The 27,981-nt window shown below is 38.8% G+C and overlaps 1 protein-coding gene and 1 long non-coding RNA gene across 3 annotated transcripts in view; one reads left to right on the forward strand and one right to left on the reverse strand.

Moving 5' to 3' along the window:
• The window catches only part of Rab2a (RAB2A, member RAS oncogene family), an 84,559-nt gene that overhangs the window by 40,521 nt on the left and 16,057 nt on the right, over positions 1–27,981 (forward strand). For both annotated transcript variants that reach the window (XM_048359309.1, XM_048359308.1), the window contains exons 4-6: positions 5,136–5,218; positions 5,822–5,914; positions 10,062–10,173. In XM_048359309.1, coding sequence (XP_048215266.1) covers positions 5,136–5,218; positions 5,822–5,914; positions 10,062–10,173 — 288 coding nt within the window. The remainder of the gene's footprint in view (positions 1–5,135; positions 5,219–5,821; positions 5,915–10,061; positions 10,174–27,981) is intronic.
• On the reverse strand, positions 2,099–27,443 carry LOC125361071. Its single transcript, XR_007212872.1, has 3 exons — positions 27,431–27,443; positions 15,385–15,390; positions 2,099–2,266 (listed from the first exon to the last, which is right to left on the reverse strand). It is a non-coding gene; the product is annotated as an uncharacterized LOC125361071 (long non-coding RNA).

The raw sequence follows: 27,981 nt of genomic DNA on the forward strand, positions 1-27,981 counted from the left end.
CCACAATCTATGTAAAGTTTTGTCGAGAAAATAGAGGAAAGATTATCACAAGTTGCCAGCCTGGTTACTACAAAATTGATGTCAACACAGATGGGGGAAAGCAAATTTAGGTGAACCGTTAATTTGGCTATTGTAAATAGGGGTTTTCATTTTTTGCGGGGGGGGGGGGGGGGGTTGTGGGGCATGAACTCTGGGTCTGGGTTCTGTCCCTGAGCTCTTCAGCTGAAGGCTAGCACTCTGCCACTTGAGCTACAGCACCACTTCCAGTTTTCTGGTGGTTCACTGGAGATAAGAGCCTCAGGGACTTTCTGCCAGGGCTGGCTTTGAACTGTGATCCTCAGATCTCAGCTTCCGAATAGCTAGGATTACAGACTTGAGCCAGTGGCACCCTGTGTAAGTTTTAAATGATGCAAATGATCAAGTTTCTTTGATTTAGTGACTCTCACTTGGAAAGTGAAGGTCTCTCAAACTTTTGCACAAATGTTCCATCACTGGTTCTAATGCAAAGTGCTTTTGAAAATGTGCCTGCCTATTAGCTGAAGGCCAACTTACTATGCTTATTTGGGTATCATAGTGACATTTTTTTTGTGTGTGTTTTTTTGTTTTGTTTTGTTTTGTTTTTGTTTTTTGGCCAGTCCTGGGCCTTGGACTCAGGGCCTGAGCACCATCCCTGGCTTCTTCCCGCTCAAGGCTAGCATTCTGCCACCTGAGCCACAGCGCCCCTTCTGGCCGTTTTCCATATATGTGGTGCTGGGGAATCGAACCTAGAGCTTCATGTGTAGGAGGCAAGCACTCTTGCCACTAGGCCATATTCCCAGCCCCCATAGTGACATTTTTAAGCAGCCAACCACCATTGTTTTTGGTTTGTTTGGGTTTTAGCTGCAAGACGTTCATGTTCTGTTCACACCCCTAATTCTGGTTGCTTTATTTTATGATGCTTATCCAGCCATTCTCTTTTTCAGTAAATGCATTTTTCTTTTTTATGTGCTGAGCTACTATCAGAAATACCTTATTACGAAGATTTCTGTCTTATGATGAAAGTGAACTATGCAACTCAAGGGCAGTGGTGGGAGAAAGGAAATGAGCAAAAAAGAGGGAACAGATGATACTAAGCAGAAGGAAAGCAATGTACATAGCACCCAATCTGGAAGAAACTGTTTTATTGTAAATGTTCATAGAGTTCATAAGCTTTGTGGATTAGAATGATGATGTCCATCATTGGGAGGTTAAACTGTGTATCTGTGAAATTTACATAGTTAATTTCAATAAAGAAAAAAAAGAGAAACTGCAAAGTAAACCTGTGACTTAAAGTTCACATTTTAGATTATAGTGGAACTGTCTATTATGAAAGAAACACCCAGACTTTGAAGTCTGGAGATTAAGGCCTTTAAGAAAAACCTGTCTTCTTGCTGTGCCATGTACAGGAGAGAGGTCAAAGTGCCATCCACTGGCTTGAGAGCTGTTTAAACCATGAGCAGAAGGGAACGTATTCTGAAGCCCAAACTCCAGGAAACTGTTTAAACAAGCACTGGGCACCTGTAGATCACACGTGTAATTCTAGCTATTTGAGAAGCTGAGATCTAGATCAAAGCCACCTTGGGAAGACAAACCTGAAAGACTTTTATAGTTCAATTAACCAGCAATTAACCGGAAGTGGAAGGCTCTGGCTTATGTGGTTGAACATTATTAATCTTGAGTGAAAAAGCTAAGAGAAAATGCAAGCCCCAGTACACACACACACATGCACACGCACACACACGCACACAACTTCTAAAACCAACCAGCCTGAATTCAAATCCTGGCTTCTCTTATTGAGAATCTTATTGTCACTGAACCTCAGCTTTCCTTATACATGAATGATGGGACACTTTGCTTGTTGAATTGTGATGATTAACTTTTAATAAGCACAGAACACCTTGTGTGTGTACTCAATAAATAATAAATTATTTAGAATAAAACGTAACATTTTTTATAGTGAAGAGAACTAAATGTAGCTTCTATTTTTCTTAAGGTAACATTCCTTTTTTTTGCTATCTCTGGTGCTTTAACTCAGGGCTTGAGCACTGTCCCTGGCTTCTTTTTGCTCAAGGCTAGCACTCTACCTCTTGAGCCACAGCGCCACTCCCGGCCTTTTCTGTTTATGTGGTGCTGAGGAATTGAACCCAGGGCTTCGTGCATGCTAGGCAAGTACTACTGCTAAGCCACATTCCCAACCCGAGGTAACATTCTTTTCCACAATGTAGGTCATCAGTTTAGACAGTTTAGACTTTTTAAAAAACAAATTATTTTGTTTTAGTATGTATGGTCAAGAACATTCACCACTGTATTGCTTTTGGGCAGTTAATTTGGATATGTTTATAGAGAAGCCATAACAAAACACTACTGTACAAGGTTTATCAAGGCTGCCAATAGCATTACCAGAAACCAGGCAAAGTATCTGTTTCTCATACAAGAAGTCACGCTCCTGAAATCTGTAAACTCTTCTGAATATGGATCTTCATTTACTATAAAACAACCATAAATTTTAAGATTCATGGCTAAATTTATAGTCTTTTGTTGAAATGCTTTTTTAAATTTGCTTGTGTTTATATCTGATTTTATATTAATAAGCAAAATCCAGATTCAGGAGTGACATTGATCAAGACGCATAGTACTTATAATATGACATAGGAGATTATAGCTGCTTGTGTAACTGCTTAATAAAACTATTTTTTAAATTCAGATTCAGTGGATTCAGTATGAATTAGTGCATTGTAGAAGTCATTTCCGTACTGGAACATATTTTCTGTTCTTTGCAGAAGAATGTGAATGGTTTATAGGAGTTTGCTTTTTTTTCTTTTCCTAAGTTTATTTCCCTTTTTGTTGTTTTGTCATATCTGATCTATAATGCTAGCTTCAGTTTTACCTATAATAACTTTTTAATTTTGTGTTATTATAAAAGTGGTATACAGAGGGATTACAGTTGCATAACTATAGTAATTTGCCTAGCATATATATTCTTTTTTAACTCCCTTTGTAGAATGTTTCAAGGCTCGGAGCCTAGGTGCTGCTCTAAGCTTGTGCTCACAGCTAGTTCTCTACACTTGAGCTACGGTTCAATTACAGCTTTTTTTGTGCTTAATTGGAGATAAGAGTCTCACAGACTTTCCTGCTTGGGCTGGTGTTGAACCATGATTCTCAGATCTCAGTCTCCTGAGTAGCTAGGATTACAGATGTGAGCCACCACCCAGCTAAGAAGGTTTGGGTTTTTGTTAAAGGACTTTTACCTTTGCTGGATGGTTAGCTAACTGAATGGTAAGAGCTTTAAGCATTTTTTATTTGAATCTATAAAGTATATATCATTTTTGTATTACTTGCCACAGAATCTCTTTTTCTATGTGATTCACAATAAAATGAATCACTTAAATATCTAATCATTAGTTTTCCCATGCTAAGTAATTAAAAAAGGAACCCTAGTCCATTTTAAATTTGTATTTTACAGGATTGTTTAGAAGTGTGTGTGTGTGTGTGTGTGTGTGTGTGTGTGTGTTGTGTGTTGTGTGTGTGTGCTTACAGGCATGATGACTGCCCGGCTAGTGTCATTGATTTTTAACCTCAAAATGTGAAATGAGTTGGCTGTTACTGCAGCTTTTTTATGTTATAGCTATCTTGCTCTAATTTAGCATTAAACATTCTAAGGTCTAACCCCTCTAAGAGAGAGGGGTTAGTTGTATATTTCTATATAAAAGTTATATTTAGCCAGGAGCCTGTAGCTCATGCCTGTAACACTAGCTACTCGGAGGCTGACATCTGAGGATCGAGGTTCAATGCCAGCCTGGGCAGGAGAGTCCATGAGACTCTTATCTCCAATAAACCACCAGACAACAGGAAAAAGTTACATTTGTTGAATATTAACATGACCACCTCTTTAAGTAGAATAGAGGATTGCCAATTTTGTGCACATAGCTAAGACATTTAGATTTGTTCTTCCACTCAGCCAGCTTTCTATATACGGGTGATGTTGAAGGAAATTTAGTTGGAGAGCCAATGAGAACAAGATCTTTGATAGTATTGGGGCAGAACTAGGCTTTATATTTAAATTGGAAAGTCAGAACTGAGAATATAACTTAGAATATAGAATATAACTGAGAATAAACTTGACTTTTTCAAGTCAGTAGATTTTGAAAAAAATGTTAAAACTGTCTTCATGTTTACCTACTTTTTCTCAAACATAGAAGTGATTAGAGCTGAAGATGTTAGTCATTGGTAGGCACTTGCTTATTAGCATGTACTATCCCCCACACTACAAGGAAAAAAATAGTGATTAAAAATATAAAATAACTTCTTGTATAAGCTGTCTTGGTTTTAAACTCAGAAGAAATGGTCATACCCCTCATCAACCTTTCTTAAAAGCAGAATGTTAGTGCTGTGAGTTAGAAAAAATATTTCAGTTTGCATAATCTTCAGTGTCTATTTCATAAGTGGATATAAAGATGACTTACATACTGGTGCCTTTTGACAAGCATTATACTATCAAGTACAGGGAAAATGAGTATACAGAAAAAAATTAGAACCATTTTTTATATAATAAAATGCTTGCTCAAACGATTCCATCTTGTGACTGTTGAAAGCTCACTGCAGCTTAGGATATAACTGATAAAATCTGCATCCTTGGCCTTCCAACAACCTTTACACCAGCAGATGGTGGGCGTAAAGATGTCATTCATCATTTATTTACAATGGGCTTTATTTATTCTAGTGTCAACAGCTGCCCCAGGGAATTGGTTATTGAATTCAAATATGAGGCTCTGGGTTATTTGCTTCCTTTCAAATTTGTCTTCAGAGCTTAGTTGCTAGGAGTCCATTCTGTGCTCTAATAATGATTCGTGTATTGTGAAGCCATTCAGTAAATTGGTTTGTCAAGGATTGCCAAAAAGGGTTAGGGGTCTTGTTTGAGGGTATGAAGAGGGCTGAGGGAATGGCTACCCATGCACCCTAGTGACTTGAGCAGTGGTATTATGTGACTTTTGCCTAAGACTGATTAAGTTTTCGCCTTTATTCTTTCTTCCCTTCTTCCTCATAGACTTAGGTATGAATAACATGCAAATGTAGAGGATGCCATTTTAAGGGAAACTCAACCTTTTCTCTTCTCACAGGCAGGACAAGAGTCCTTTCGATCTATCACAAGGTCATATTACAGAGGGGCAGCGGGGGCTTTACTAGTGTATGATATTACAAGGTGAGTACTAGTTTGCCAATTAAGTACAAGAAAATATTTCTAAATAAGCATGGTTAATAGTAATAAGTATAGCTTTTCTTTATTCCTATGCTACTCACCTTTTAAATTTACTGCAGATTCCTGCAACTGAATTCCTTTTCTCATTCATTCTTTATACCCATTCTAGAGCTTGATAACTCACTCACACACAGCTGACACTCTATCACTTGAACCACACCTCCCTTCTGGCATTTTTGCTAGCTAACTGAAGATAGCCTCAGGAACTTTCCTACATAGGCTGGCTTCAAACCATGATTCTCCAGCTCTTTCCTTAGTGAGTGGCTAGGATTATAATAGTGCTTGGCCCCTTTTCTTATTTTAAATAAGCACCCCAAATTAATCGCCTTGGTTCTATTTATTCACTGCCATTTCCTCATTTGTGATGGCATATAATTTCTAAACTGATATATTTATCAATGTACTCTAATCTCAGACATGATGCATGAAATCTGCTTATTATATAAGTAGATATGACTAAAAATGGTTAATGTTAATGTATATTGTTTATTGTGCAGCCCAGAGGGAATAGTTTGCAAAAGTAACCACTGTACTTATCTTGTTTAGGAGAGATACATTCAATCACTTGACAACCTGGTTAGAAGATGCCCGCCAGCATTCCAATTCCAACATGGTTATTATGCTCATTGGAAATAAAAGGTAAAAGAATGGATTTGGAGCTTACTTGACATTAGTGATGAGCATGTAGATCACTGCATATGTGAATACTTTTTTGTACATTTGCCTACATGGAATTGACTGATTTATTAAAAATTAGGTAAAGTATTTCTTTTGGTTTTTAAAATACATACAATAGACTCTTAGAAATGACTGTTACTGTTAGCATTTGACAGAGTTTTTGTTCAAAGGCATACCAACTTTTTAAATAATCTGAAGGAGTTTTATCTGAGTACTAATTTAAAATAATTTTCATCTATTTATAAGGGAGTAACTGTTAGGAATTATCCAAGTCATATTAAATACTTGGCAGTAGAAATAAGTCTGCAGAATTTAAAAAATTACTACTTCTTTCTTATTATTTAATGTCTATTATTTCAGTTATTAATACTATACAACAATGAAACAAGTGTATTTTTAAAGTCCTAAAACGCTGTCGATGTTATTTAGTAACGATTAGCTTTATATTAGTGTCCTCCTGATGTTATTTTTTAATGTTATTTTACCTGGAGAGTCTTTTTTTTTTTTTTTTGGCCAGTCCTGGGCCTTGGACTCAGGGCCTGAGCACTTTCCCTGGCTTCTTCCCGCTCAAGGCTAGCACTCTGCCACTTGAGCCACAGCGCCGCTTCTGGCCGTTTTCTGTATATGTGGTGCTGGGGAATCGAACCTAGGACCTCGTGTATCCGAGGCAGGCACTCTTGCCACTAGGCTATATCCCCAGCCCCTACCTGGAGAGTTTTTAAAGGGAATGGTAGATGTTGACAATATGACTTTAAAATTTTTATAAAATGCCAAAGCCATATACTGCCATAATTAACTACTTTAAGGGGAACAGAATTGGAGGATTTACTTACTTCGGTACTGTGGATTTTAAATTTTATTATATAAACTACTGAATCCAATATTGACATAACTGTTAGCCTTCTGTTGCTATGGCAAAATATTTAAGGGGAAAATCATTTAAAAAAGAAAAGGTTTATTTTTGGTCAGAGTTTTACATCTCAGGCCATGATAACTTGGCTCTGTTGCTTTTGGTTCTGTGGCAAGGCAGTACATCATGGCAGAAGCTCTTGATAGAGAAAACTACTTAACCTCGTGGTGATGTAAGAGGAGGGTGGGGCAGGGCCCCATTATTTCCCCCCCCCCACCCCCCGCAAGAGCACACTCATCCTAACCTAACTTCTGTCTTGAGTAGGCCCAACCTCTTGCTAAAGTTTGTACCACCTCCCAGTAGCACCATCCGCTAGGGGCTAAACCCTTCAACACATGAGCTTCTGGGGAGCACTGAAGATCCCAGTTTATTTATAACAGAAAATATATCACTGAAACACAGTAACAAGTCCAAAAGTAGAGGTATATCTATATGGTCAATCAATTTTTTAGAGAAGTACTTAACGCAGTGAAGGAAAAGTTCATCTTTTCTTGAAAAGGTGCCCAAATTGTTGAAGAAGGTTACTGCTGGTAGGATTTAAAATGGATCCAACCAGTTTGGAAAAAAAATTTATAGTTCCTCTAAAAAATGGAACATAGATCCACTGTACTATCTATACATTTACTCCTAGATGTTTATCCATATTAACAACAAAAATATATTTACATATGCAAAGAATTGCACACAAATGGTTATAGCATATTTATCAAGGCCCCAAGTCAATTGACACTCCAAATGCTGATTTGTAGATATGTATTTAATTTCAGCTGCTTTTCCATCAGTTATACCTCAATAAAGCTATTCAAAAAGGTGAGGAGAATAAGATTATAAAGTAGTAACATTGTATAAATGTGATTTTAAAGTTTGTTATTAATAAATACTGAGATTTATTAAGAGATAGTACTGGGAGGAGGGAGGGAGGTATGAGGGACAAGGTAACAAACAGTACAAGAAATGTATCCAATGCCTAACGTATGAAACTGTAACCTCTCTGTACATCAGTTTGATAATAAAAATTTGAAAAAAAAAGAGATAGTACTTAAGCAACATATACATTATAAAAAATTAAAATACATAGAGGATAATGTTTACATAAGAAATGTTTTCAGTAATCATAGGTAGGACAATACATAGGAGTCTAATTAATGAAAAAGGACAGAGAAAAATATGTGTTAATTGGAAGACGTGAATTGGGGTAGATATCAGAACAAGGAAGACCCACATTTTAAATTAGATGCATTAAGCAGTAGGAAACCAATGAAGGAATTTGAGAAGGGCAGTTACCTAGTCAGAAGACAGATGGCACAAATTTTTCTTACTGTGTCATTTTTAAATGGTTATATAAGCCAGTTGCTGGTGGCTCACATGTGTAATCCTAGCTACTCAGGAGGCTGAGATCTGAGGATTACAATTCAACCAGCCTGGGCAAGAAAGTATGTGGGACTCTTATCTCCAGTAAACTACTCAGAAAAAGTGGGAAGGGGTGCGCTGGTTCAAATGGTAGTGTGCTCGCCTTGAGCAAAAGGAAAGAAGCCCAGGGACAAAGAGCCCAGCCCCAGAGTTCCAGCCCCAGGATTGGCAAATAAATAAATAAAAGAAAAATGTAAAACAATTGATTATATAGGAAACTGGGAGCAGAATTTCAAAGGATGAAAGGTTTTGTTTTGTGGGTTGGAGAGCCTGGGGTTTGAACTCAGGGCCTGAGCACTGTCCCTAAGCTTTTTTGTTAAAGGCTAGTACCCTACCACTTGTGCTACAGCTCCACTTCTGGACTTGTAGTGGTTAATTGGTGATAAGACTCACAGACTTTCCTGCCCAGGCTGGCTTCAAACTGCTCTTCTTTGTTTTATTTTGTTCTTTGCCAGTCCTGGGGCTTGAACTCAGGGCCTGAGCACTGTCCCTGGATTCTTTTTTGCTCAAGGCTAACACTCTGCCACTTGAGCCACATCACCACTTTGGGCTGTTTTCTATATATGTGGTGCTGAGGAATCGAACCCAGGGCTTCATATATACGAAGCGAGCACTTTACCACTAGGCCATATTCCCAGCCCTCAAACTGCTATTCTTATCTCAGCCTTTTGAGTAGATAGGATTACAGGCATGAGGTACCAATGCCCAGCAAGGAAGAAAGGTTTTAATAGTAAAAGTACTGTAACAGAATCTGAACAAAAAAAGCAGAAAACAGTAGTTTGATAAAGATACATAAGTAATGGAAGCAACTTAAACTGGGTGATGAAAGAAATCTGAAATTAATCTGATAAAATTACATGGCAAGTATAGATGGAATTTCATAGATATTATAAAGTAATAATAAAAAAGTTTTTTAAACTTTCACAAAAATAAAACCCACAATAGATAAAGATGACTACTTTTCCTTCTTCTGCACTAATATGATTCCAATATAGTGAAACTGAGTAGCGTTTCTTCTAAACTTCCTGGCTTGGCCTGGGCTTTGTCTCTGTCCATGCTCTTTACTATAGTTTTTGAAGCGCTTAGATTAATAATCTGATTGTTTCTCTAGCACTTTGGATTGCATTGAACAGTTTCTTAGAGCTTCTAGGAGCTGGAGGGCATACATTTTAACCATATTTCTTAGAAACTCAGGTAAAATGACCAAAAGATAAAAAGAGAGTCTTTGTCTTTCAAGTTGTTTTTTTTGAGCAAAATGTTTCCCTTGGATAACCCCACTGCTCGAAAGCAGGATGTTGAACTGGAGGCTCCCTTCAGAGTTTGCATTCTGCACTTCTTAAGTAGGAATCTTTTTTTTGCTGGATTGTTTGTTTGAAAGTAGACAGTGTATTGTAGGCATTTTGACCTTCAGAGTACTATGAATAATGCACTTATGTGTTAAAAATTAATTGACAAGGGGCTGGGGATATGGCCTAGTGGCAAGAGAGCTTGCCTCGTATACATGAAGCCCTCGGTTCGATTCCCCAGCACCACATATACAGAAAATGGCCAGAAGTGGCGCTGTGGCTCAAGTGGCAGAGTGCTAGCCTTGAGCAAAAAGAAGCCAGGGACAGTGCTCAGGCCCTGAGTCCAAGGCCCAGGACTGGCAAAAAAATAAAATAAATAAAATCAAAATGTTAAAAAAAAAATTAATTGACAAGAATGGTCAGCTTAACTTGGAATTTGCTTGCCACAGAAACCTTGTACCACGTCGCTTAGTAATACGACTCTTTTGTGTCCCTGGTTTAGTGATTTAGAATCTAGAAGAGAAGTAAAAAAAGAAGAAGGTGAAGCTTTTGCACGAGAACATGGACTTATCTTCATGGAAACTTCTGCCAAGACTGCTTCCAATGTAGAAGAGGTAAAAATAAGAGGCCCTCTTTTAAATTTGTGCATCATCTTTTTACTTCCAGAAATGTTTCATGTATCTTAACATTTCTTTACTGGTGCTCACTGCAAAAGTTTACTGGTCTGTGATAATTTTTGAATGCCATAAAGTACTTTTTTTCTTTCCTTTGAAATACCCTGTAACATTACTATGTTTTGTTTTTTGTACTGGTACTGGGGGTTTGAACTCAGGATTTGCACTTGTGCTTGCTAGGTTTATATGTGCTCTGCCACCTAAACCATACCTCCAACTTTCATTCTTCTTTCTTTAGTTAATTTTAGGATCTTTGGCTTGCTTTTGGTCTTGGCACATGCCTGAGCCAATTTTTACCTACTTTAAACTCCCATCATTGCTGGAATCACAGATGTTCTATCTTCCCTCTATGTAGATAGTCTCAGAAATATTTTTTTTCCCAGACTCATCGGGAACTGTGATCCTCCCAATCTCAGTCTCCTGTGTACCTTTAACTGACCAACTTGTGCCACTGTGCCCAGCTGTGGGTTAAAAAGGCGTCACAATCTATAGTTTCTTTTCTACCTTGTCTGGCCTTAAACCATTATCCTCCCCATCTTAGTCCCCAAGTAGCTAGGATTATGAGTGGCCAGCATTCATTTTCTATGAGATTGTTCTCTTCTGAAGCCTTCTTTGAAGCCTGTACGTGTTATTATATCTATATAATATTACTGCTGGGTAACATTTTAATATACATATGTATATATACTTTCTAAGGTAAATGTATTACTGTGTTCTTTATTTTAACAAAAGGAAATCAGACTAAGAAATAAGTAGTTTATTCAAAGTAGTGCTTCATTTCCACTTTCTGAATAAAAACAGCATGAAAATGCAGAAAATTCTAGAAAACAACCAACACTGTATCTTTAACATAGTTCTAGAGTCAGTGCATGTTTTTGTTTGTTTGTTTTGGCAATTTCACTGAAGAGTTATTAAGTAAAATATTATAATTACCTAACTCACCTTGTGATGAGTCTAAATACATTTGGCAATAATTACAACTTGATGATATATGAGTAACATTTCAAGTCATATAGCACACCCAGTAAGAACTGGATTCTACCTTTGTCCAGCTTCAGATAGACATGTAAATACCTGATTCAGAGGTGCTCTTCTCTTAGAAATATTGTATTTGAAAATCATCATAAAGGCCAATTTGTTAGGAAGAAGGAATTCAAGACATCTGAAACATAACCTTATTAATTATTAACAATGTACATCTTGATTTTAAAAACTGAAATTCAAAATGGTCTGCATTTTACTATAACAAGTAGCATTTATTAAGAAGTACATTACCATTTTCCTTTAGATGGACATTTAAATGAAATGTATTCCATGAGTGCTTTGGTGGGACTTAACTAGAAAAGAAATTCATTTATGGTTACTAAAGTAAATAAGCGTGATCTGAGCAGAGATTTGCTTTATTTGTGAGAGAACAGCATTTTAACAGTGAAAATTAATTTGCCTACCAAAAGCCAGATTTTAGGAAACTTTCTTTTTCTTTCTAGCCCGTCCTGGGGCTTGAACTCAGGGCCTGAGCACTGTCCTTGGCTTCTTTTTGCTCAAGGCTAGCACTCTACTACTTGAGCCACAACGCCACTTCTGGCTTTTTCTATATATGTGGTGCTGAGGAATTGAACCCAGGGCTTCATGTATACGAGGCAAGCACTCTACTAGCCCCTTAGGAAACTTTCTGACACAATTTTATTTGTAAAGAACTCATAAATAAGCATCACATATTTACCCATTACTATGTAAAAGATTAAAAATACTTTATCAGGCTGAGACTGTGGCTTAGTCGTACAGGGCTTGTCTAACAGGCATGAAACCGTGGGTTCAATTTCTCAGCACCACATAACTAGAAAAAGCCAGAAGTGGTGCTGTTGCTCAAGTGCTATAGTGCTAGCCTTGAGCAAAAGAAGCTCAGGGACAATGCTCAGGCCCTGAGTTCAAGCTCCAGGACTGGGGGGGGGGGGGGGGGAATACTTTCTCATAATGAAATATTTTAAAGTGATGAGTCAGGTGTTAGGGTACACCTGTAACCTCAGCACTTGGGAGTCTTAGGCAGGAGGATCACAAGTTCAAGACTAGTCTGAGCTATGTGGAAAGACTGTCAAACAAACAAAAAGATGAGGGACTGTTCTGTGATCTATAAAGGGTACAATTAAAGAGGGAAGAAACAGCTAGGATGGGGAAAATGACAGAAGAAGTGACTGATCAAGAAGCAGTTGACCCTTAGACCAATATATAACCCTTGTATAACTTTTTGAAGTTGAGGGGGGAAAAAAATAATTTTTTTTTGCCAGTCCTGGGGCTTGAACTCAGGGCCTGAGCACTGTCCCTGGCTTCATTTAAGGGTAGAATCAAAATTAACTTCCTTCTTTTCATTTCTTTTTATTTTTAATTTTTGGCTGTTCCTGGGGCTTGAACTCAGGGCCTGGGTACTGTCCCTGAGCCTCTTTGTGCTCAAGGCTAGTGCTCTACCATTTGAGCTACAGTGCCACTTCCCGTTTTTGTTTTTGTTTTTTAGTAGTATATGGGAGATAAGAGTCTCACAGGGATTTTTCTGTCCAGTCAAACTTTGATCCTCAGATCTCAGCTTCCTGAGTAGCTAGGATTACAGACATGAGCCACCGTGCACAGAAAGCTTAACACATGAATTCCAGCAATTGCCAAGAGACTTCTACTTCTGCAAAGACAGAGCCAACTTACTCTCCTTCATTCTATTAAGTTCAGTGGAAACCCTAGACATTATTATGAAACAAATACAAGAATTTTCTGAAAGATTTAGAGAAAAAAAAAAGCAAACCAGTTTCAAATCTTGTACCTGTGAGAAAACAGTATTAATTTTCTTGGTTTTCATTTTCGTTTCATACTTCAGAATGCATGTTAGGGAAACTGGCAAATTGGAAAAGACCCTGTGGGCACAGGGGAAAAAGCTCACTCTAAACAAAGAACCAGGAAGTGGTCATGTGGGTAACACAAAGAGCTCTTGGAAAATAACTGTTTTTCCAGGGGAAAAAAAGTGAGACACTATATGCACCATCTCTAGATGACTAAGAAGGTTTCCCACCACTATCTGACAGTAATGAAGTTGACATCCCACCCCTTGTTACAGTGCTATCAGAGGAAGCCGTTTAGAAGGGATGTTCAAGTAAGATGCAGACTTTCATAATGCCTGCAAAATGCCTAAGATTCTAATGGAAATCTCTCTCATTCCTAAAACCAGGAAGATCTCAAGTCAAATGAAAAAGGCTGTAAATGCCAATACCAAGATGAGAAAGATACTAGAATTACTAGACTAAGATTCCGTTTTTAACTTTATAAAGAAAGGTTTGCTTTAGCTCATGATTCTGGAGGTCCAAAATAGAGGGGCCACAGTCGTAATAAGATAGTAGGTGATGAGACACTGGGAGTATATATATGTATTCTTGAGCTAGGATTTTTAAATGCCTCCATTAGGAGTATACTTGATGCAAATGAAAAATAGTCTCAGTAAAGGTAGAAAGTTTCAGCAAAAGGAATGGTGTCCACATGGCCACAATCAAGAGCCATACGTCCAGAACTAGCATAAGAAATCCTGATCATGAAGATACAGCACATAGAATTACAGGTAAGGCCAGCCCAGGCAACAAGCTAGGCCCTATCCCAAACTTCACAAGCCAGGGCTGGTGGCATATGCCTGTAGTCCCAGCTATACTGGAGGCTGGGCTCCAGGATTCTGGGCTGAGGCAGCCCAAGCAAAATCATGTGAGCCACAAAAAAAATGGGCCAAAGATGTGGTTCCAGTTGTAAGGCACTTGCTGAGCAGACACAAGGCCTAAAATGTGTAGTTACTAGACATAGCTGTAAGGTACTTAAAGCAAAAGACTGATAGAATTTATAGGAGGAATACCCATGTCCATATTTACAGTTGGAGATTTTATCTGAGGTGCACATAGAGCATGCACCAAGATGGACCACATGGGAGGCCATAAAATAAGCCTCAGTAAGTTTCCAAGTGTTCAGTCATACAAAGTATGTTGTCTAATCCCAATGGTACTAAATGAGCAATGATTAAAGATAACTGGAAAAGCGTACAAACACATAAAAATAAAATACACTTGTAATGTACATGTCAAAGAAGAACTCTCAAAATATACATTGAATTAAATGAAAATGCAGTGTATCTCTGGCAAACTCTTGAGGCAATCCTATGAAAGAGAAATTTATAGTATTAAAAGCACACGGTAGAAAAGTGTCAAATTAATCATTTTTACTACCTCAAAAACTGAAAAGGGAAATAAAACTTAGGAAAATAGAAGAAATGAAAACATGTCAGTGAAGTTGAGAACAAAATCAGTGAAACAAAAAGCTGGGTCAACAAAGTTAAATCAACAAACTTGTAGCAAGACTGACAGTAAAAAAAAAGGTGCAAGTTAACATCAATAACAAACTGAAAGTTCACTATAGATCTTGCAAACACAAAGGGATAAGAAGAGAATACTGTAAATGGGCCAATTTCTCAAAAACAAAATGTCCAGCCTTATCCAATGTGAAATAACCAAGTTGTATTCTTCTTTGTCAGCCAGTAAGACTAATTCATTATATCCCACAAGTTCCAACATCAAAGGGTCAAGGGTTCTGAAGCCTGTACTATCTCTAAGGCTCCAGTTTATCTCTATCCTCTTCTTCTATGTTCAACTTTTCGTTCTTTATATACCTATAATCACCACAAGGTGGATTCAGCTACTTAGGCATCCTATAATCTGACAGTAACATCAGAATCTTACATCTTGACTTTGTAAAATCCAGTGAGCCCATGCAGACTTCTGACTTTGTGGGGATTTACCCTCGTCTGGTGAAGACTTGTTAAATAGTGGGTGCTTTGGCCTCATCTAGAATGATTTGACTATGTATCTTTCACTATGATTGACCTCACAGGACAAAATATAAAGAAAACAAGTGGCTAGGTAGGTGAAGTACAGGAAGAGTGCTGGGAGCTCCCCTGCCCTCTCCAGGCTCACCCACCCACCCACCCTCTAGTGTCGTCCATGACATTGCCATGAGGCAATGGAATACTTACTTTTTTCCTTTATGAAACTAATACTACCCCAACACCCAAATCAAAAACAATATTTAAAAAGTACAGGCTGATAGTTTTTAATGGACACTTTAACAAAATTTCTGAACAAAGTTCTGACATGTTTTATATATATATTGTATATGTTTGTACATGTAAAACATATACACTATACACAATTGGACTTCTGGTTTTTTGGTAGTTAATTTGAGATGAGAGTCTCAAAGACTTCGTCGTCTTCTCTGCCTTTGAACCATGTTCCTCAGATCTTAGCCTCCTGAATAGCTGTGGCATGAACCACTGGGACCAGGTTGCTGTTTCAAAGTCACGGTCAAGAACAGTATCATGACTTCATCTCAACAAATTGTGCAGAGGTGCACAGCTAGCACATTATAACTCTATGCGGGCAGGAGGCATAGGTAGGAGGATCAAGTTCAAGGTGGCCTTGAGCAAAAATGCAAGCCTCTACCTGAAAAACATCTAAAGCAAAAAGGGCTCCGTAAATGGCTCCAGTAATAGAGCATTTGACTAGCAAGCCCTGAGTTCAAACCCCAGTACTGACAAAAAAGAAAATGGCATATAACTCAAAGGAAGAAATAAAACTGTACTGGTAGATGGCACAATTGTTTTGGTAGAAGAAAATCTCAGGAATTTACAGAGAAAAGCAAATGGACAGCTCAGCAAAGTTAATAGATACAAGATACAAAAATTGTATTAACTTATGCTAGCAATGGATACATGAACAACAAAATACAATATAATTTATAATCATCAAAATAAAATGAAATATTTAGATGTAGCTCTAAGAACATATACAAGATATAAATATGCTGGTAATCAGAAAACACTGATGAAGTAAAGTAGAAAAGTCCTGAGTGGGAAGTTATACTATGTTCATTGTTTTGAATATTCAAGCTTAAAAAGATGACGCTTCTTTACAAATTGATATAAAGTTTTAATATTACTCCAATTCAAACAAAATTCCAATGTGGTTGTGGCTACCAGCAATATTATATTATAAAGTGTATGTGGAAAGGCAAAAGACTTTGGGAGATGAAACCACTCAAAAAGGAGATTAAAACGAAATGAATCAGTCTCCTAGATTTCAGAGTGATGATTGTTAAAGGAAGGGTTAGCAACCGGAGTCTCACACATGACATAAAAGCTAACTCAAAAATGGATTGTGAAGTTAAATGGGAAACAACGATCATTTAAAGGAAAAAAAAACACAGGGGAAAGTCTTTGAGATCTAGTCCTAAGCATTCTTTGTTTTATTTTATTTTTTGCCAGTCCTGGGGCTTGAGACTCAGGGCCTGAGCATGGTCCCTAGCTTCCTTTTTGCTCACAGTGTCACTTCCGGCTTTTTCTGTGTATGTCGTGCTGAGGAATCGAACCCAGGGCTTCATGCACGCAAGACGAGCACTCTACTGCTAAGCCATATTCCCAGCCCTAGGCCTAAGCATTCTTGTCATCAAAAGAATAATTGATAAAAAAAAAATTGATAAACTGGTCTTTCCAAATTTGTGCTTTTTGAAAGACCATTGTGTAGCTAAGTCTACAGGTTGAGAGAAAATACCATGCAAGCCACATATCCAATGAAGAAAACTCAGTGGTTACACTTTCAAAATAATGACTAGAAGTGGAACAAAAGACTTGGGCAGCCATTGCATCACAGAGGGTGTAAAAAAAATGGCACATAAACACTCAGCATCACTAGTCATTTATTAAGGATGTGTGAATTAAAACTTCAACGAAGACTGAAACAAGTAAATTAAGAGAATGGGTGGGGTTGGGAGAGATGGAGGAGAATGATGAAAGATGGCACTGATAAAAATGACATGTTGAATTGAAACACATTTGTACAACAACTGAAAGCAATAAATACTAAATAAATCCTCAGTGATATATCACTAAATGCCTTCCAGAATTGCTAAAATGTTTTCTAAAAACGTGACAGCATCAAATGGCTGGTGCTAAAGGAATGTCACATTCTATAGCCACTGGAAAAACAGCTTATTCAGCAGTGCTTGCACAATAAAAGTGCAACTACCACACTACAACCTAGAAGTTGTGCCCATGGGTACGTCAGAGAAATAAAGACTTAATGTGTAGACAGAAAACCTGTAAGTGACCAAATTAGAGACATGGACAGGGGGCCAAGGAGAATAAATATCCAGTAGGAAGGAAATGGGGTGAGGCTCTAAAAAGAGAAGCAGGATCCTGAGTAATAGGTTTAACAGTTGTAACAATGTATTTTAGTTTTCTAAATCCAGGTAATGGTCACACAGAATCCTTTGTGTTATTTCTTAGATCTGCTTCTTTAAGAACCTGTAATTCCATTTAAAAGGCTTAGTAAAAAATAAATGATGTGCAAGTAATTTGACTTGGATTTAATTTTTTCTTTAACACCACAATGGTAATTTATAAGATTTCATAATGAAGCCTTCCAGCCACAATTAAATATTAATGTTGGAATATGGTTATAAAGATGAAGCTGTTTTGTGACTTCATGAGGAGCACAGCATTTATTTTGAAAGTATTTGTTATTAAATTTTTGTTAAGTGTAGCTGCTTTTTGAGCCTGTCTGTCATATTTTTGCAACAGCACATTTTATACATAAGGTCTTTCTTAAATGTTAAGTGTTTAGCATATGCCTAACATAATGGAGTTAATGTTTTTAATTGTACATACTTTCTTAACATTTCTTAGGAGTTGCTACAGATTAAATGACCTAATATTTATAAAAAATGAAGACAGCTAGAGCATACAGAGACACCTGGTTAGAAGATAAAACAAACTGTTCATTCGTAATGTTTACACATCAGATGTTTATGTCCAATTACTGGCATCATTAAGTAAAAAGTGTTTTGTGACAGTATGTTTCAGTTGAATAGCTTATTTTTTTATATTATCTGTTTAAGAAAGCATGTGATAAGCGCACAGTGAAGTGATATTTTAAATCTCTTTAACCAGTGTTACTATGTGTTGTTTTTGTTTTTTAAAGAAAAGCATTTCTGTAGCATGAGCAAGGCTCTGAATTTAACCCTAAGTAAACAAACCAACCATCCCACACACATAGCTCTGCTGATTTTTATTTAACCCCAAGTTTCCACACATGATTTAGCCATTGCATCCCCAGACGAAAGGGGCAGTTCTGTGACACCTGCTAACAGCATCAGTTTGATAGGTCTAATTTTGTTTATTGGTGTACATCATAGTTGTGTGGAAGGTTTTGTGTGCTATGCTATCATTGTCTTCTAGAAGAGTGTTTCTCAGTGTTCACATAGAAACAGATTGCCTAAGAGTGCTGTTTTATAATTCAGTGTGATTCAGGAAATGGGTAGAAACAGCCCTTCTGCCTGAATGCTGGTGCTGCTGAATCACTCCAGAGTAATGCTCTCTGGGCAGCCCCCGCGTGACGACCTCCCCCCCTTCCTTCTCTCTTGACTCCTGGGGCCTATTGTGCAATCATCGTTTTGACCATCTTAAAGATAAAAACTGCTGAGACTCCTCTTTGGTTCCCTCACAGACAGCGAATCCTACTACTTTCCTTTACCGGCTTGCCTTTCACTTCCAAATAAACTTTCTCTGTTTACCATAAAAAGAAATAAATAAAAACCTGCCACTCCAGTTCTGGATGTGTCGTTCCCATTCAGCTTTCAGAGAGCCTTCTCCAGTTCAGTCTTCATTAACTCCCTGCCCCACAGCCAAGGTCATTCCCACATCTAACAAATATTTTCTTTTAAAAGTCCATGGGAAGGGATATTTGATACTTTTGACCTCTCTCTCTCTCTTTTTTTTTTTTTTTTTTTTTTTTTTGGCCAGTCCTGGGCCTTGGACTCAGGGCCTGAGTACTGTCCCTGGCTTCTTCCCGCTCAAGGCTAGCACTCTGCCACTTGAGCCACAGCGCCGCTTCTGGCTGTTTTCTGTATATGTGGTGCTGGGGAATCGAACCTAGGGCCTCGTGTATCCGAGGCAGGCACTCTTGCCACTAGGCTATATCCCCAGCCCCTCTCTCTCTCTCTTTTAAATAAAAGAAAAAAAAATCTGGTGTAGTACTAGGGTTTGAACTCAGAGCCTCATGCAACACTAACACAGGAGCCTCACTCCTGGCCATTGTAGCTTTAGTTATGTTTAATGCAGAATCTCGAGTAGTTCTGGACCACACTCCTAGCTTATGCTTCTTGCATAGCACCGATGACGTGTGTTTGCCACCCTACCAGCTTTCATTAGCTGAGGTGCTGACAGCTGCCACTCGGCAATCTCTGTGTGAGTATTCTTCAGACATCCAAACTGAACCCAGAGCTTTGTTCTTTCTACTCTAGTCTACAAGTTGCCATCCTCTATGTTCCCTTTTCCCTTCACATTGATGTATTCAATTTGCATCACTTTTAAGCTTATTGTTTCTACTTGCTAAATATCTTTCCCAGTTGTCCATTATGAGAATTGCTTCGCAATTGGACTTTCTATTTACACTGTTGGCTGTAAGTTCTTTCAGAAATTAAGATTGAATGTCACTCCCCAGTGTTACTGAAATTCTTGCCCACAGCTTCAGCATCAAACATCTTGGCAGACCAAGCCCTTGGATTGCCAGCCTCCTCCAATGTGCTCTGCATGAGCAGTTGATAGGCTGTGCAGTGCTTTTCCCCTTCTACCCAAACTGTTCTCTGCTCTTGGAATGCCCTTCTTTCCTTCCTGACCCTTCAAGGATTTGGTCAAGCCTGAGCCTCCCCTGGAGTGCATTGCAGTGAACTCCTCTCTGTATTCACCTCTGACGCCAGCCACTGCACACCTCACACACATTCTGAATTGGTAGAGTCGTTTCTCTGAAAAGACAGCTTGACTTGTCATCCTCCATCCCCAACACGTCATGCAGTGCCTCTCACATACTAGATAACAGAAGTTTTCCTGGTTGAGTGTTGCGTTGTTGGGTTGCCTGTTTGTTTTGTACTATTGATGACTGGCGCTTGAACTCAAGGCCTAGCCTTCTCAGTTGGCTTTCTCACTCAAGGCTGGCACTCTAGCACTTGAGCCACACCTTCACACTTCTAGCTTTTTGCTGGTTAGAGGTAAGAGTCTCACAGTCCTCTCTATCCGGACCAGCTTTCAATGGCAATCCTCAGATCTCAGCCTCCTGAGGAGCTAGGATTGAAACATGAGCCATCTTGCCTGGGTTTGTTGGTTGTTTGCTTCTCTTCAGTTGTTAGTTGGGTAATGCTTTGGTTCCATGTTATGTGTAGATGGAAGTCTATTGCAACATTGTCTTTGTTTTCATCATTCTAAAAGCAGGAGATTTTAGAAAATGTAGGTAAACATATTGGCTCCACCTTTGAGCAGGTGATTCCTTCAAGCATCTGGCTGCTTTGCAAAGAGGTCTGTGTTGAGATGATTCGCAAAGATTATGGAAGGTGTGGACAAATACCCTTTCCAAAAGCCTCACACCACCTTTTTGAAGATGCTAAATATATCCTAGAAGTAATACATTTCCTTCTGAAATTCTGCCTTTGGTTTTCTTTGTATACCCTGTAAATTAATTTATATTTCGTTTTATATTCACTTTAAGAATTCTGAAGTCTTCAGTACAAACAATTGGTATAAACTGGTATAAATAGTGATTAAATATGACATTTGATAAACAGTTGTAATTCTGATATTCTGGGGGGTTTTGTTTTGTTTTGTTTTTGCTGGTCCTGGGGATTGAACTCAGGGCCTTGGCATTGTCCTTGAACATTTTTGCTCGAGGCTTAAGTGCTGTACCACTTGAGCCACAGTTCTACTTCCAGCTCTGTGTGTGTGTGTGTGTGTGTGTGTGTCTAATTGGAGATAAGAATCAAGTGTCTCATGGACTTTACTGCAGGGGCTGACTTTGAACTTTTGCCTCAGATCTCAGCCTCCTAAGTAGCTAAGATTACAGTTGTGAACCACCAGCACCTTGCTCTCAACCTTTCAGCCATTTGATGGGATCTTTTTTCTGTGTTCAGTAATTTTACCTAAAAAAGGAGAAATTCCTATGAAACCATAAAAATAAGGAAATTCTTTTTAAAAAAAAAAAACTTCTGACATAAGTCCCACTCGGTGGCTCAGGGTTCCCTAGAACTCAAAATCCACATGCCTTCCAAGTATCAAGTTTATAGGCATGCACTATCACACGTAGCTCTTTCGTATGCAAGTGTGTGCTAGTGAGCACACATCTGCAGTAGGGATTAAACCCAAGGTCTTGCCCATTCCATACCAGTCAAGTGCTCTGCCACAAGCTACATCCCCAGACAACACCAAAAGCTAAGGCAAAATTCACGAAGATTTGGGAAAGGAATGCTTTCTCTAGCACACTGTAATCTTTGGTTATCTTTTAACAAGTTCTGGTGAGGATGTGAAGAAAAGGAAAGAAACACTTTCACACTGTATAGAAATGCTGTTATGGAGGTTCCCCTGAAAACTAAAGTAAAACTACCATGTAATCCAACTGGTGGGCACTTAGCCAAAATAAATGAATTCAGTACATCAGCAAGACATCTGCATTTTCATGTTTATTGTCTCATTATGCACTATAGCCAAGTTAAAGAAAAACACCAGCCAAAGTGCTTACCAACTAATGAATGGATAAAGAAAAATGTGGTACATATGTACAATGAAATGCTATTACCTCATTACAAAGAAGGAAATTCTATCATTTGCAATAACATGAATGAAACTGGTGATCATTATGTTATATGAAGTAAACCAGGCACAAAAGACAAATGCGAGTTCATCTCACTCATACAGAATCTGAAAGATCTGATTTCACACAAGTGAAGACGCGAGAGGAGTGGTTGCCAGACACTAGGGAGGATACTGGAGAGGGAAAGGTTCTACTTGGATAACAGTGAGGAGGTTTGCTGTACAGTTGCAGGATAGGATGAATATAGATAATCTATATTTCATAAAGGTAGAGGAAATAACTTTTAATGTGGTCACCATAAATAAATAATAAAGTATGGTGGTACACACCTATAATCCCATCGCTCGGGAGGCAAAGGCAGGAAGTTCTGGACTTGAAGCCAACCTTGGTTTTATAGACCCTGTTTGGAAAAAAAAAAAAAAAAAGATAAATGGTAGATTCAACCTGATTTAATAAATTTTAAACAATATAAACGTATCAAAATTTGACAAGGTACCCCACAAATACAATATTTGTTTTTTCATGTATTACATTTTAAAAAGCTTTTGAAGTCTAGTGTAAAAAGTTGTTTGTGATCCCAAAAATAAACTAATTAAAATATCTCAAGCTATTAGAAATCAAGGATAGGGGCTGGGGATATGGCCTAGTGACAAGAGTGCCTGCCTCGGATACACGAGGCCCTAGGTTCGATTCCCCAGCACCACATATACGGAAAACGGCCAGAAGCGGCACTGTGGCTCAAGTGGCAGCGTGCTAGCCTTGAGCGGGAAGAAGCCAGGGACAGTGCTCAGGCCCTGAGTCCAAGGCCCAGGACTGGCGCAAAAAAAAAAAAAGAAGAAATCAAGGATAGAAAATTGCTGGCTTACCTGCTGAAGTAGTACAAATAAAGCCAAGCTGTAATGAAAATACTTCCTGCCAATCCTAAGACAGATGGCACTGTCAAGCTATGATGTCTAGGGGAACTTAGGACTTAATAAGATCTTACTAAGTAGAAGAAAGCTGATTTCAACATCCCTCGCTTATACTTGTGTTTTCCCAGGACTTGGATGTCTACAGACTTAATATGCATTGAGAAGTCATCTTTCTTGGCTTTGTTGTAAGTGGTAGAACAAGTATTTTTAGATAGCTGGAATGTAATTGTAAACTGCTGAAGGCTTTGTGTTCTCTTGAAAGATACTGCTGACTCACCTTAACTACTTCACCTCTACTTGGGCCAGCATTCTTGGGAACTTCATTGGTGACCCAAACTTAATTTCTGAAAGTTGCATCCATTTTCTCTACCCAACCCAGGGCAGCTAACATGTATATAACTATCACACATAGGGGCTGGGAATGTGGCTTAGTGGTAGAGTGCTTGCCTAGCATGCATGAAGCTCTGGGTTCGACTCCTTAGTACCACATAAAAAGAAAAAGCCAGAAGTGGCGCTGTGGCCCAAGGGTTAGAGCAGTAGCGTTCAATACAGAGAGGCTCACAGACAGAGCCCTGGCCCTAAGTTTAAGCCTCAGGACCAGCAAAACAAAACAACTCACACATAAACCTACAGTGTACACATGCAGTTACATAGATTACCAGCTGCCAAGTCCATCGTACATGTAAATGTCATAAACATTAGAATTTTGTCCAGAACTTTTCATTTCTTCTTCAAAACCTACTTTTCTTCCTTTTTAATATACCTAAATTTCTTCCATCTCAGTCATTTAAACAAAAAGTGGAGTGATAAGCACCTTATCATTTTTTACGTAAAATTTACCAACTCTAGTAAGTTTCTTGGGAGTTCATGTTTGATCCTTGCCACCGTCCTAATTCCTCAGATCACTGTTTCTTACCTGAATTACTATTCTAGGGAGCTCACTGGTCTCCATGGTGCAGCCTTGCCTCCTTAACTATTCATCTTCAAAACTGTCCTCCATTTTGTCTCTTGCCTACTTTTTTCCAGAGTTCCTTGTTGCCTACAGGGCCACCTCTAATGGCAGCTCACATATTTGCCTGTTTGCCGCTTCCAGTGGAATTGAGCTTAAAAATCTCAATTTCCCCTCACCTCAGTTGTCCTAGATGGAACTGGAGCTTGTTATCTCGCGCAGAGCTTTCACTTTCTCAGTAGTAGTGATGCAGGTTTCCATGCTATGTTCCAGTTTTAAGTTTTCATTTGTCCTATACTACCACACCCTTTAGGTTTGGGATATTCCTACACCTGAGTACCCATAATACCCAGTACAAAGCAAACACTGGATAAATGAGTGGAAGAACTAGATTAATAAGGAAGCACACTTATCTTTCTGTAGTCTCTGACAGAGACAACAAGAAAGCTTTAAATACTATGTAATTCCCAAGCCCTTTTAATCTAGTAGTTGCCAGTTCTTGTTCTGCTAAGATTAGAGAGAGAGAGGGACAGAGGTTTCATGGAGTGAACCCAGCATCTTACACATACTAATAAGCACATACTTTCCCACTGGGTTGTATATACTTCCAAAGATACTGCTAGAAAGCTAAAATAATTTCTACTTAAAATTTTTCTTTTTTAATTTTTATTTTTACTGGTATTATAAAAGTAATGTACAGAAGGATTGCAGTTATATAAATCAGGTTAATGGATAGGTTGTTAGTTTGTTGTGTTGGTTTGGGGGGTTTTTTGCGTTTGTTTTGTTTTGTTTGCCGGTCCTGAGGCTTGAACTCTGGGCCTGGGGGATGGCCCTGAACCTCTTTGTGCTCAAGGCTACTGCTCTACCACTTGAGCCACAGCACCACTTCCAGCCTTTTCTGAGTAGTTTATTGGAAATAAGAGTCTGCCCAGGCTGGGTTCAAACCGAGATCCTCAGGTCTCAGCCTCCTGAATAGCTAGGATTACAGGTGTGAGCCCCCAGCACCTGGCCTTTTGGCCAATATCACTCTGTCCCTTGAGCTCTTGGAGTTTTCTTTTTAAATTATAATTATTATCACATGCTAATTGTGCAGATTAATAGATTTCACTGTGACGTTTTCATAAGTGCATATATTATACTTTCACAGTATGTGTACCTCCTAGCTTCTCTTTCCCCACCCCCATCTCTTTTCCCTTACTAACAATCTCACTTAGCTAGAACGTTTGTGGAAAATACATGCTTTTTATGTTCAGTTTAAACGATGACATAAATGAAAATTTCCTTTGTCTTGTAATATTCAAAGATAAGTAGTCCTAAAAAAAAGAAAGATAAATGTGGTGAGAATATTAGATTCTACTCCTGCTTCTGATATAATTGCATGTGATCTCAGGCAAGTCAATTGTTTTTTTGCAACTCAGCCATATGTATAAATGAGACTGGCAGTATGGATCAGCAGGAAACACCAGGAGACTATGAAAGAATCTGTGGCGTGAGAGACGAGGAAGAGCTCCCTCTACTGAGCTGTCCCTGCTCCCTGCCTCATCTCCAAAAGGCAGCCCCAGCAGAATTGCCTTGAAATACAATCTGAAAAACCGTGTGTTACAAGTCTTCTTCCACTAAGTTTAGCTATATGAAATGAGAACCAAGTATTTTTAAATCACAGAATTTGGAGTGTTGATTTACGGCCCCTAATGTTTTCATAAGGCTTACCCTCCTTGCATAACGGTCTTATCTCAATATATCTTATTCTTTAGGGCTCATGCTACACATGATTTGCAGTTGATTCACTCTGCTGAGGTTTTGGTTTACTTAGTCAAGGTATTTGAAGTGAGTAAAGAGCACTGTGTGTTTGCAGGGCACATTGACACTTTGCACCTATGTCCGGCCATAGTCCTAAAACATTGCTTAGAGCTGACCACACTGAGGAGTCAGCCCTGTGGAGCCAGTACCATTAGTCCCCGCATTTCACAGACAGGGGAAGCAGCTAGCCCAGGATGAAGCTGGAGTTTGAATCAGGAAAGGCTGGTTCACCCTTAGCCATTCGGTTCATTCTGTAGGCATACTTTCACTTACAGCCATGTTTTCTTAAAATCATTTTTCATTTTTAGTATTTATATACATAATTTAAATCTTTTAAATCATTAAAACTATGAGGGCACTTGATATAGCGACTAATGCATAGTAAGTACTTGATAAATACTAGTTCGCTTAGTCAAATGGATACCTGTTGCTTTCAGCAGCTGAGAAAACTGAAAGGTCACCTTGCAAGATACCTTCCTTTCTAGTAACTGTTCAAGGTATTTAAGGAATTTTAGCAAGCCCAAGGCTCTGAGTTCAAACCTGGTGGTACCACAACAGACAGAGAGTACGGTTTGGGGGTGCAGGGGGAGAATGAGTTAAATGGAGTCCAAGAACTTCCCTGGAGTCTTAGGTAACAGATGCCATTGTTTTTTAATCCTGCCACCAGGTGGCAGCATGTTGACTCCATTGAGAACAGTTTTTCAGATTTTTAAGAATTGTTAAACCCAAACAAGTGCTCTGTGTTCCGAACCCCTTGCCTCTTTCCAGTCAGTCCTGAAGGCCTTGCACATCCCTCTGGTAGCTAATACAGAAGATCTTTTCTTTCTCTTGAGCTGACATCTGAGCCGGTGTGCTTAGAGTCTCCTGGTTTCGTCCAGCCACTGTCGGGACTGCGTTCCTTGTTTGTGTCTTCCATGGGGTCCAGAGAAGTTCTCAGTATGTGGTAACAGTAACTGTCCAGGCCTGAATGCCAGTGACACCTAAGATGCACAACAGCATGTGAATTCACTGAGTATATGTTTGAGTCACAGCCCGCTTACTGTGTTTTGTGCTTATATTTATTTTAATTTTTGCTGGAGAAGTCCCAGAAATTTTATCTGAAGTTTAGGTCTTATAAGTGTACTGTTCAGGTAATTGATGTCAAGGGTTCAAACACCATTGTCGGAACTGCAAAGCAAGAGGATCGATGGCTAACGAAGAAAATGAAGGTAAAGCACTGAACATGGCAGTTAATGAAAGGGTGGTAAAAGGGGGAAGACTGGCAGCTGGACTTCCGGCACTGGAGTGGAGCACTCGCTACACGAGAAGCAAGATGATCGATCATCAAGGTTAGCTGCTGCATGGGACTGGAAATCTGTTCCTACTTGATCAAGGTTCTGCCTAGACAGTGTTTCACAGTGCTTATAATGAAATAACTTGACATCAGTATCCCAGCAATTTTTGTCCTACACTTAAACCTATCAGTATTACCTTTTGCTTTCCCTTTAGTAACACCTTAAGAAAACTTGCCCCCAGAAATGTATACATACATAGGGAGAGACTAGCATTTCATAGACGCCCAGTGTGCCCTTTACATACTTACTAGGAATAATTGATTTCAAAGTCTCCTAAGTACTTACTTGAAGCATTGTGTTGGAAGTTTTAGAATTAAGCTTGTATTGCCAGGCAACAGTGGCCCATGCCTATAATCCTAGCTACTCTGGAGGCTGAGATCTGGAGGATTGACATTTGAAGCCAACCCAGTGCCCCTCACCCCTCACCCCCCCAAAAAAGAGCAACCTAGAAACATGTCTAAAGTAGTAGAACAGGAGATATGAGAAAGAAACACCAGTGAGAACACAGGGCTTGAGGTCAAGCCCCAATACCAGCACAAAAATAAAATGCTTATCTCCTGATAAACTACTTTTGAGGAAATAGCTCAGCCTCTCAATTCTGTGAGAAACATTAGAGAAGCATTAGCCTTGAGCACAGAATCAGGGATAGCACCGCTGCCCTACGTTAAACCCACATGCAACACCAAAGAAAAGAAAAAGGTAATGGCATGCTTTCAAATGCACAGTACATCTTAAGTTCTTGTGATTCAGCTATGTTTTTGTTTTTTGTGGGGTTTTTTGTTTGTTTGTTTTGTCAGTCATTGGGTTTGAACACCGGGCATGAGTGCTGTCCATGAGCTCTTTTGCTTAAGGCTCACGCTTTACCACTTAGAGCCACAGCACCACTTCTGGTTTTCTGGTGGGTAATTGGATATAAGAGTCTCTCAGCCTTTTCCTACCCCAGTTGGCTGTGAACTGTCATCACAGCTTCCCGAGTAGCTGGGATTACAGATGTGAGCCACTAGCATCTGTCTCAACTATGCTTTTAAAAGTGCTTAAAACAAGCATTAAGTGGT

This window comes from Perognathus longimembris, chromosome 12, assembly GCF_023159225.1.
Source record: "Perognathus longimembris pacificus isolate PPM17 chromosome 12, ASM2315922v1, whole genome shotgun sequence".
Classification (NCBI taxonomy): Eukaryota; Metazoa; Chordata; class Mammalia; order Rodentia; family Heteromyidae; genus Perognathus; species Perognathus longimembris.